Genomic DNA, 12,492 nt, shown 5'->3' on the forward strand with positions numbered 1-12,492 from the left:
CCTCCCCCCCCGCCTTTTCTTTTTTGGTTTAAACTCGCAGTCAGTCTCTGACCGAACTTGCCGAATTTAAGCAGGAGGAACCGCAAGGGCCTCCATAAAGCAGCATTCCTTTAACTCCCGTTTCCAGGGCAGTTGGGAAACAAGGCGTACACGTCTCTCCACCAGCGATAAAGCTACATCAAACATTGCACAATTCTTCCATAAATACTCACTTGATGGTTTTTTTCTTTAAAGATGAGGTGGTTTCGGCCATGCTCAAACCTCTTCTATTTGCTTTCCGCGGGCATTTGCGTAATCAAGTTATATTGGCACAAGTGTTTGTGCAAACCAGATTTCAAAATCTGACATTCAAGTATTTGTAAGGATTGATTTTGAGCCTTTGTCGAACCCTACCATGGGTTACCTGATGAATCCCCAAAAAGCTGCTCAGCTCTCGCAGAGATGGGTTTAGATTAACCCCTAGGACAGTAAAAACAAACCAAACCCAAGCACATTTGCGCAGACAGGGTTCTTCCTACATTGAACGCACGCGCAGACCAAATTCACACACAGATTATATGTTGGTCTAATAAACACTACAGAAACACTTGCAGTTGTCTGGTGGAGATAAACTACAACTTTGACAAAACACGAGTTGCTTTTTGCGATTATTCAGCTAAAGAAAACCGATGGTTTTATGAAACCCCTCAGGTCCAACAGATTCAACCCTTGTGTCTCCTGACAGGCATTTGCGAAGGGGTAGGAGCACGCAGGGCCTGTGACCCAAAGGATGGGGCGAAGGGCAGAGAGGCACGGAAAGCCATAGCTGACCCCGGCAGGATCCATCGCTGGAGGCGAGGGGACCGTCTCTGCAGGCCACCCCTCTCCTGCAGCGTGCCGCCACCGATTTCTGGGCCACAGCTGTGCTCTGACCTCGCTGCCGGGGGTCACGGAGCACAGAAGGGGAGCGAGTGCTGCCACAACAAGCATTAATGAATCCTTTTTGACACGCTGCCGGGGCTGTGTCGGAGGAGGATGCCTCCCCGAACGGCTGAGGGGTGACACCCCTACCCCCATGGTCCATCTGCTGCACCAAGTACAAGCAGGGGACCGGTGGCAGCATTAAGGGGGAGGAGTGGACCAAATATCCCCCCCCATACCCCTTCCCTTCCCACCATGCGCTGTGGCTTAAGCGGAAGAGTAACTCTAAGATGTTCAGGATTCTTTTGTCTGCGCAAGTCAACCAGGGACAACCAGGAGTATCGCGCCAGGACCGACCCCTGCCATATGCCAGGGATTATCTCCAAGGAATAGATACAGGATAGACGTACAAAGGTAGCTGGTGTGGAGGGGACATACCTGGAAGGATTATGTCTAATGCAGCATAAAAAGGGGTAATTTAACCAGCAGCACCACCACCAAAATGTTTTAATAACTTGAGCAAAAATGAGGTTTTCTAGACTCAACCCCAGTTGGCCAAAACTATACGTTCTCCAAGCAACCCCACTGGTACAGCAGACAATTCATTCCTCTCTAGAGCTACAGCGAGTTAATGCCATACTGGAGCCACCCTGCCATTCTCGCAGCCCCTTCGCCTTCGTGTCCTCCCCCTTTCCGACTGCCACGAGCCTAGATGGGTAAAGCACATTTGTCCCCGTTTAGCAGACCTCTGGCAGACACCAACACCGGTCACCCCGCTTTCCCTGCTCTTTCTTAAGTTATTAACCTAACGCGGTCAGCTGTTTTGTAACCGATTTTTGTTTAACAGAAAAGGGTGCGCGTGCCTTGTACAGCAGGAGTTTTTAGAAAAGTCAGTTCTGTTTCATACATGCTCTGACAAGATCTATGAAAAAAATTAACAGGGAGTTGTTTGAGTACAGGCCATAAATCCAAAGTTCTGATGCAGAAGATTTGGAGATGTTAATAGAAATTACACAAAATACACTGATTATTTGCAAAGGTTTTTGTCACTTTTTCACTTGCGTCAAGTGTCAACAGTGGGATTCATATAAGAGAACTGGAACCTCGTTCAGCTTAGTGATGTTTATGTCCCGTGCAACTCGCATCTTAAGCTAGAGGAGCCGTGCTTGTCTCACAGGCTTAAGAATTCAGAGGTCTGAGCTCGCATATAAGGTCTTTCTTGACAAAAACTTTCTTTAAAAGGCCCTTACTTTCTCATATGAGGTCATGTTCTAGGAGTCTTTAACGCTCTCCCGTTTTGCCTTAAACTGACCTCGAGGCAAACAGAGGACTTAACAATATGATTTTTTTTATGATCTAAACATGGTCTTTCAGTATGACTATACTCACTGCAGCAGGCCAGGATACCATTCTCATGAGCAGCGTTTTTGCTTTTGCAGCAAATTTCACATGAACCAGAAAAAACCCCAACCCCAAAACCAACCAGGGTCTCTATATAACTCATCTGAGAGGATTACTGGAGGTCTGCTACTTCTACTTACCTTCATACTAGGCACCTATTCAAAAACACAGTTCCAGGAACACAGGAACTAATGAAGACTGCTTTCCTATGGATTTATGCCTGTGATTAATTGCCTCTGTGTCTACGGTACAAGCTCTAATTGAAGCTGGTCTCATGCCTGGAAACTTGTAAATGTCTCTCCTTTATCTGGATTACTGGATATTGGTACAGAACGCAGTTTTGTTCTGATCTCTCTTTCACCTCCACACTTAAAAAAAAAAAAAAAATTCTAAAAATGTAGTGACTGAGAGATCTGCCAGATTTGGTTGAAATTAATCAGGTATTCTGAAGCTGAATGACAGAACAATCATGTATGCCATACTTCCATAGGAAAGTGAGAAAGAGTAGTGCTTACTGCACTAAAGCCTGATTAGTTTTATCACCTCTTTTTGGTGGTAAAGCCTCTGTGAACTACTAACTAATCCTACACTTACTCAAGTTTAAAAAAAAAAACAAAAATCCATGACTCAAGATGGTATTTAAAAAAAAACCCAAAAAACCACATTCTTGAATATTTGTCAGAGTACTAAATAAGCCATTATTCTATTTTGTCAAAAGAATCACCATTTACAAGAAAAAGTGCTTTCTCCCTATACCATTCAAACAAAGCAGAGACACAAAAGCAAACCATGTTACTGGGCTTCAGTTAAAACAAATAACCATTCAACAATTTTATCTTAAACTTCAGTCAGCTTACTGGACAAAAAAAAAATCCCAACTCCCAGTACTTTCCATATCTAGCATTTCACTCAATAATGATCTCAAACACAGAAAAGTGAATTTGTTATAAGTACTGTTTTTCTCCTCTGAGTATTAAACTCTTTTGGTGTTTTTTTTTTAGCAATGTACCTGCTCTGCCCTTTAGAAGTCCTGTTTTGGAAGCTTGCACAACCCGAGGTTGAAATTACATTACATTTTCTTGATCTCCAAAACTTGTCTGTAATTGGCACATGAAAAATACGATATACTGCTCCTTTGTTGTAGCATTTTACTATTGCAGTACGTACTCGCCACTTCCCACATGCTCCTAGGGGACTTCCAAATACAGCAGACATGTGGACACAATTTCTTTTTAATTCTGTTTTTGCAAGAAGTCATACAGTCACCTGTATCTTCAATTATTCTTCCCTAAAAAGATGACGGTTAAAATTACTGAATGTTTTCCCTGCAATAGAAAGTTGCCTCTAGCTTTATATTTTCCTGTTGACATGTTGGTCGTGCATCAACATTTACCACAATAATTCTTCAGGTCATAAAACACTCATTCTGGGGGAATCTTGGTTAAGCAAAGGAGTAATTATTTTTTTTAAAAAAGCAACCAGACAAACTTGTGAAAATCATGTCAGATAACCAAATTTCAGAATTTTTCATTGGCTTTAAAAAAAAATTCAAGTCACTACAGACATCTACAGTAAACCTCTTTCCTGACAACTTGAATTATTCAGTGGGATTTCATCTTTGTGGAACTTCCTTGAAAAAATAGGAAAATTTATCTTAACTGTCAACTTTGCAAGAGACACCAAAAGGAGTTTATACAATCCTCATGAAAGCTTATAGTTGAACGAGCCAAACTGACAAAAATACATATTTTGCTAAGACGTGTATTTCATTTCTTTGGAAGTTGGTGCTTTTGTACTTTTAGTATTAGTCACATAGTGTGAAATCACACTCATTTAAGAGTTGATGAGCAATCAAAATTTGTCATGATCTGTCATGTTTTTTTTGCATAAGGGACTATACATCCTAGGCCTGAGACAAAAACATACTTTCACTTTGAACAGAAGTCACTTTTGAAAGCATTTTTATTTGTCGTATCCTAGATGCCACCAAATAAATGGGTGGTTTTTTCATCCTAGGTTTTGACAGAGTTTGTTTAGTTATATGGGAATAGGGAGTAAGTTGCAGAACTGTAAAGCAGTCATACACTCACAAATCAATATTCTGAGGCACAAGACATTCATAATGGTCTGATAATTACAATATAAAACTATACTATCAGTCAATTTACAATAATGCTTTCTAAAATGCCTACTAAAGCAGTCCAGACATACCTGAGACTTCAAAAACAGTCTAAGGACAGCTTTGAAAACAGGTAATTCCTGGTGAGTGTGAAGACTCGCATGTGAATCCCTAACCTGCACCAGGCTGAAACCCCTCACTGCTGCGCCTCTGAGCAGTCTGGAAAGGTGCTGTTCATCCAAACAAACAATTCCCTCTTCATTTACCAAATTTGTCCTTTAGGCAAACATGGCTATGTTCATAGAGACAGGCAACATCTTTTGCTAGATAAACTCACAGAGCTGCGGAAGAGAGAGGGGATTAAAAAAACCAAACAGCAAACACCAAACAAACAGGGAAGCGATAAGCAGACAAGCTTTCACGCGCACAAGGCATTAACACAGCCTGGATCCTCACACGTCTTGCCTTTGCTGAATGCCCGAGCTCCAGAAGCTCCATGCGTTCTGGATTTTCTGGCAAGGGAGGAGGAGAAATAAAATCACAGGCACAGAGGCAGAAGGGGACAGATATTCAAGGTTACCTGAGAAGGAAGCAGATTTGATGTTAGCTATTTGCTCAAAAGTACGTCTTTTTGCGCAAGTCAAAAGCTGGGTTATGTCATTCAGACCAACAGCCTTGTTACAGACACGGCATCAACTGCCGTGCAAGTTTTCATGACTCTTTTCCCTAGGAGCACATAAAAGAAAAAAGGCTGCTAGAAGTGGTAGCAAAATCTTACAGAAGCCTTTCCTAATTTAACAGCGGTTAAATTATTTCCCATTTATATGTAGAAATTAAGAAAATCACCATCAGCAAGTATCATCTCTTGCCATTTGTAGTAACAGTTCACAAAATAAGTAATTTAAAATTCACCGTCTTACAGGCACCCTATCATTTCTGATGTCTCTCAGTATCTTAGAGGAATAGATAGAGGGGAAATATACTGTATTAACCTTTAAGTGATGCATATTTAACTAAGACCTCTTTGGACTAGCAAAGAAATCACAATGCAAGTTAGAAAATAAAGCTCCTTTTTTTTTTTTTTTTTTTTTATCAGGAGAAGCAAAGCTACCCAGCACGAGCAGCTGAATTAGACTGAGACACACCAAGGGAGACAAGCTGATTTTACACTGGTCCTTGCAAAGTCAGACCAGTTCTAGGCACGCATCAATTCTGTACAGTGACCGTGCAAGTTTCAGCAATACAAATTCTTATACCTGCTGAAGACTTGAGCCAAGATATCAGGCATGTAAAAGCACGTAAGATTTGGCCTAAGTTTTAAGAACGTAATAAAACAGGATATATATTTCTGTTTAAATGCTTAACTACATAAATGCATACTTACCTAATACCTTTCCTGTTAAGCCAAATAGTCTCTACAAATTGCTCTAAGTAGGCATAGCTTCCTCAGTAAAGGAATGCACCCAGCTAGATGCCTGGTACAGTAAGATATAGATTCATATATATATACACACACACGCATTTGACATATACAGTTGCACAGTTATGAGCAAATTCTACTAATTCCTACCTGTAACATGGAGACTGATGCACACTAAGGAGGCGGGGAAGAGCACGTTTTTAAATATCTTAACATGCAATTGCTCATGTAATGAAAATGGAGGGCAAGGGGGGGCAGAGGGGAACACCCACAGTTGTTCAAACCTGTGGGTTTTGAACCACAGTTCATAGCAGTTTTGGGGAACTTCCCCAGAGGGACAGAAGATAATTTAGTTACTCAATGCTAATGTTCCCTCTATAAAACTTTGAAACTGCCTGGCTTTCTGCTTTACCCTAAGGCATCTGCTGTCCAATTCAGTGGATCTATTTGCACACAGAAAAGCATCAAGAAACATTTCCTGTGGATTTATAATTTTGAAGGAAGAATCTCTGATACTGCAACAAACACTGCCAAGTAAAACACACTGTTATGTCACTGTGAGATACGGCAGTTCACATCAATATTTGTATCCTCCTGAAGCAGGATATACTACTACAACACCTTCCAGTTATGAGTAATGTCTCTAGTATTGGCTTGTTTCTTTGGTCCCGCTGTATTATGTAGACTGAACTTGCAAGTATCTATATGGTATTTCACAATTTAATATGACATTACTAATCAAGCTTTAATTGAGGAAGCGATGTTTAACTACTACAGTAACTATGGATTATCTCATGTCCAAGTTTGATACAAAAAACATTTTCAAATTCAAGACTCACACCAACTGCATGGTTTCAGGTGGTTGAGTTCATATGCATTCAACTATCAAATTTGAAAAATTTAGCAAAGTGATGTCATTTTTCCCCAAACCAGATGCTTCTAAAGCACGTGTTGAAATCATAAGCTCAGTGGTCTCCTTTTGTGCAGGCGACACTGGAATGTCCTTAACACCCCCCTGCCCCCACCCTCCCCTTTTTAGGGGTCTGAGGATCTGAAAAGGGTAGGGCGTAGTAGGTAAAGTCACTTGTGGGAAGGCAGAGTCTGTCAGACGCAGAAATGTACTCTCTTCGTGTTCAGCAACTTCCTTGGTTCAGGTCTCCAGAAAACAACTGAGTTACTGGCGGATCTCTTCCCCTAGCACATTCCAGAAACTAGCCAATCTTTTCCCCCTTCTCTACCTCCCTGCTAGTTCGGAGCTCTTCCCCAGTACCAGCTTGTGAAGGTAAACATTTGTCAGTTTGTAACAAAGTCATACACTGTACTTGATCTCCCCCTTTCGCCTGAAAAAGTCTCATAGGAATAAGATTAATTATATACACTCTAAAACGAATGTGAGTACTTGAAGAAAAGAACACCATCCCATGTTGTATTATCTTCTGTTATTAAAAAAAGCCAAGAGGAAACCCTTGGTAAGAGTGGAGCATATTAATTATGACAAGACATCATGACATACCAGTTGAGATTTAAAGGCCGCTAATAACACTTTTTGTAGTAATTAGTGCAAGACAGTTATCCCACATAAACAAATATTTGATGGTAGACTTCAGTGATAAACAATTCACTTGATGACATTTACATATAAATACACATAAATAAAAACCTACGTAATTTAGGTTTGTAGTTAACAAAAAATATGGTCTGAAATGAATTAAATGTAATTGTATCTACCGGGATCAAAGCTCTTCCTCTAATGACACTCAAGTATATGGGGTATGAAAAGCATAATTGTACAATTCGCAATTTAGTAAAGTACTACTCTATAAAACAGAATCATGAAAACAGCTCTTACATTTTAATGTAAAGTATAAAATCGTATATTTACATTTACATACACTTTACTGAACTACATTGGGTAGCTCACAGTAAAAAAACATCCCTTTTTGAAAATCTTTCAAAAAATACACCAACTGCAGATATGATCAAAAGTTACTAAGTTAGCAGCTGACATAACATCTGTAGTAAAAATATATCTTAGGAAAATACCTGGAAAAATCTAAACACCAATAAACACTTTAAAACTATTTTTGAAGTAAAAATTGTAGCAAAAAACAGAGTAAGCTAGCTAGGATAACAGGAACTATTGCATACTGCTCTTTAAGAGCCATGTAGCGACTTAGAACAGAAGCAGCAGATATGGTAGGAGTTATGTGGTGTAACAAAGTGGAAACCGGAGGAAAATAGGAAACCAGTTATCCAACTTCTCTCTACGTTTATTACCATTTTTACTGGGAGAAGTATAAGAAAAAGATGAGAGGCTCCCTCTCACTGAGCATATCCTCCATCAAAGGCTAAAACAAATTGGTAAAAGGAACCCAATTTCAAGAGCCTTGGACCCCAAACTTAAAAACATTTACCGTATGTACTTACAGTTCAATGGACAACAAATCGGATTATTACACTACAAGTTGCAGGTTAACTTTAAGAGTTAACACTATTTTGCAATATGAAGTGCTTTTTTACCATATGTATCTATATAATATATAGATATTTGTGCAGATTTGATAGAACAAACTGTGGAAATAGCTTTCTCGAGTCTTTTTTTCTCATTAACAGATCTTTATCTCCTACATAAGGAATTTCAGGATTCAACAAGGATTTCCACAATATGATCAAGCTCATTAAGATCAGATTTACAATTAGAGTTAGAAGTTGTAGTTGTTGGAGAAGAAAACGTTTCAAGCCCATCACAGTGTCCCATTTTCGTGTTGCTCATCATGCCTGTTAACATAGTATCAAGATCATAGTAAGAATTGTCAACTTCTGAAAACAGATCTTCAACAGAATTAGGACTTTTATTCTCTAGTGTCTCAAATATTTGATCTAATGATTTTTGAAAGTTTCCTTTATTTTCTTGTGGATTCTCCATTTCCCACACATTGCTCTGCAGGTTTCTCGGAGCTTGCACTGAAGAGACTGTTGACATAGTTTCTGAACTATCTTGCGCCTGGTCACCCTCAAAGTCTTTATTGAAAGTACTATAGCCTGGAACATGCTTTCCCTCAGCTTGTTCCCTAGATGAACGACAGAGGATATCTGTTGAAACAAGACGATCCAGGGATGCCTGCCCTGTACTCTGTGTATTTATCATCTGCCAAGTCCCATCTTGAGTCATTTCCTCTTGGATCTGCCGTACCGTGTTGGCTATAAGTACCGAACGACAAAGGTTAGGTTCAACCAGCATGTGACACAGCTGAAGTTTAACCAAGGACATATCTAAAAGTGACTGCCGCTGAAGATTATATGAAGGAATAGCCTTAATACCAGCCAGAGTTCCTTCAATATCTTCTTCGCCATCAAAACATTTTCTCTTTAATCCTCGCACAAACATTGTGTCCTGTTAAAAAAAAAAAAAAAAAAAAATTCTTGTCCAACGTAAATGGCTCAAGAGGGAGGGAAAAAAAAAAACTAAAAAACAAAACAGAAAACTTTAATCTTAAATTTAAACAGCAAATTCTTTTAAGATAGAAACATCAGAATTGTCATACCAGGTTATAGAATGGCCAGTGTGGTACAACAGGGGTCAGGAACATATGGACTGGGTCCCAAAGACGGCGCTCGGGAACCAGGGGTGAGCAGGTCCACAAGTCATGGCATCGGAGAGAGGCAGGGGCTCCCAGCTCCTGGCTCCCATAAAGCTCCACACTTGATGGAAGTCAGGAGCCACTGCTTCACACAGAAGCAAACATCTCAACGGCTGTATTTCACCTACTGGAGAGGCAGTTTCTCCTCGCTCCTCCCGAGTTTCTACTGGCATGCTTAACCTCTAATTTTGGAAATAAAAATACAACCTGGCACACCATCTTTAAAAGATTTGACCCCTCCAGAACATCAACATGCCTGTAATGGCAAGAGTAACATGAAAAAAATACCACGGGCAGCATACTTGAAAAGGTTAGCTCATTTTGGCTACAGGGAGAGTAAGATCTAGATTTGTTCCATATAACTTGAGACATTCAACTGAGGTGGCTAAAGCAGTCCTTCTGGTTCCCTTACCCAGATGAGTAACTGAACTGTGTAATTCCAACATGAATTGTGCAAGTCCAATAAGGATAGGCACAGTCATCCTCTGTATAGGCTTCTGTACTTCTTTCCCAGTTGACTATAAGAAAGCAAAATTCCCGTATGCCTAGTTTAGGTTCACCAGCTCAAAATAAGTGGGGTGCATCCAGGGTTCTCATTATTTACATCTAAAAATCACTTGCTGAATTTTCCAAGGTATGACTTTCAAGCACTAGCCTCCAGATATCTTCTGAATTGCACTAATTTTGACAACAGTGCCCCATTCAAATATTGCAGCTGATCTCTTGAAATACAAAGTAACTTTTTTTTTTAAAATGCAGTAGATGTCACTTCTTTTACTCTTATAAAAATTAGGCTGCAAATGAAAGCTAGTACCTTATCTTTACATTTATGCACCTTTGTAATGTCCCTTCTAAGTCTTCTGTCCTTAGAATTCCTGTTTGCCCAATATTTGGGGATTTTTTTAATGTAGTGACCCAAACAAAACACAGGTTTTCAACTAAAAGCTGATAAAACCAAAATACTATTGCAGTGTCTTTCTATATCATTTTCCATTTCCCTTGGTAAGCCCTAACCTCTGCCTTGCTTTTCTGGTTGCTACAGTATGTTCCCCATGTTTTCAGAGAGCACTCTCTCAGCTTTTTCAGAGTCACTAAAAATCCACCAAAGTGCAACAACATTGTTCCTTTCAAAATACATTACGTACTTATCTACTCTGCAAACCTGGGGATAGCACAGTAGCTAGCTAAACATTTGGTCTGACTCTGTACAACGCTTCTTACAATGCTGTATATATCCATGAAATAAGCTTTTTTTGGATTTGCCGACTCTTAAAGATTTCTTTCCACTGAAGATACAAAACTCTTTAGAAATCGTAATATAAAGAAATCATAATATGCAGAGACTACAATATAGAATATATGAACTTGGTCTTATGGTCATTTTTCAGACTTCTTAAAAGCTATCCATGGATTACCAATATATTAAATGCTTTGGAAGTTTCTTGTAAAATTTTCTCCTGTAACTTAAAATATTTGCATTATTCCCATTAAATACAACCCAAGTTTTTGCTTGATAGCGCTTTTTCCAGGTTTTTAGATATTCCTGCAACTTCCTATCGGAGGATATCCCATTTAATTTTTCCTACAAAGTTGTATGTACAGTAATTTCTAAACACACACACCCCATGTGAAACTTGACCTCTAGAGACATCTTTTGGGACTACTTATCAACCATGTATGATTACATCATCAAACATTAAACACTGTGCAGAGTTTGAAGCTTCTTTTATTTCAGCTTATATTCTTGTGAAGAATAATTAAAACTTCAATTGAACGTTAACCTGGTTTTCATACATCTACTATCTAGGATACACCAACAGAAGAACAGAAACTATTCTAAGACACACCAACAGAAGAGCAGAAAACTTGAAGACCTCAATACATCACACACTTGGGTGTGTAGAAATGGAGGAAAAAATGTTTATGGATTCTTAAAGGTAAACCTTTCACAGCATTCACTGGATTTTTTTTCCTGTAACACTTACTTCCAATTAGTATCTTACATCATAAAACCAGTTCTTTGTCACCCTGTTCCTGAGACTGCACAAAATACTAGATTACAGTTTCATTTAAGAAGCAAAAATTACATACCAGTAATTGTGTTTGATGTAGTCCTTCCTCTTCTCCCATGCTACTGAGCAAGAGTCCATACAGTAAAAGTTAGAGCACCACCTACCAAGTACCAGGAAGCAAGATGTCAGCCAAGTACAGGAGATGCAGAACAAAATAGTTTCCCATTTCAGAAACTTATACACCTCTATATTTTGCCAATTGCTTCAGTATCTCTACAACAATTCTACAAATTCAAATAGTACTATTAAACCCAATTTACAGCTGGAGCACAAAGGTGATTTGCCCAACAATACACACAAAATCTGTGGCAGGAGAAGGAAACTGCCAGTTTAAGTCTAAGTCCTAGGCAATTACCCTGACCTTTGGACCAGCCTCTCCCTTATCCCTATACCTTTGCCATTTAAAGAGCAAAAAAAAATCTTTAGTGATCATCTGAAAAATTTAAACACGCACAAAAGCATACTGAAAGCAAGTCTTCATTACTTTTATCAGAAAACTATACAGTTTTCACTTTTGTTGTACGAAACCATGTATCTCTGTAGCATCTAGAGAAAAAGAGCAAGCATGCACAAATATAAAACTGAAACATAGCAAAACCAGGGAGAATTTTCCTTTACCAGCACAGAAACTTTATCACTAAGATTTACTTTGCAAGATGACAATAATGAAAGTAATGACAGTAATTAAATTGTTTTAATTATAAAGGCTGAGTTTTTAAACACACATTTAAGGCAAAATAAGATTTGATATACCAGATACAACTACCAAACACATGCAACAATTCCTTTAATTACTGAAACCTAAAAGAATGCTCCGTTTCAACAGGCTACAAAAACTTATATGATAAAATATGAAAACAATTCAGATATTTTTCTAGACATGTCTGTACAGTACAAGACAGTTCACTGTCTGCAACTGAAGTACATACCTAGAAAAGA

The 12,492-nt window shown here is 38.9% G+C and overlaps 1 protein-coding gene across 1 annotated transcript; it reads right to left on the reverse strand.

Moving 5' to 3' along the window:
• Nucleotides 1–7,264: 7,264 nt before the first annotated feature.
• CDCA4 (cell division cycle associated 4) lies at nt 7,265–11,649 on the reverse strand. The gene is given in 4 exon segments (XM_019474314.1): nt 7,265–9,234; nt 9,386–9,492; nt 9,495–9,663; nt 11,573–11,649. Coding segments are annotated over 4 exon segments (1,071 nt in total). The 5' UTR covers nt 11,612–11,649; the 3' UTR covers nt 7,265–8,478.
• Between the last annotated feature and the right edge of the window lie 843 nt (nt 11,650–12,492).

This window comes from Aptenodytes forsteri, unplaced genomic scaffold, assembly GCF_000699145.1.
Source record: "Aptenodytes forsteri isolate BGI_AS27 unplaced genomic scaffold, ASM69914v1 Scaffold123, whole genome shotgun sequence".
Classification (NCBI taxonomy): domain Eukaryota; kingdom Metazoa; phylum Chordata; class Aves; order Sphenisciformes; family Spheniscidae; genus Aptenodytes; species Aptenodytes forsteri.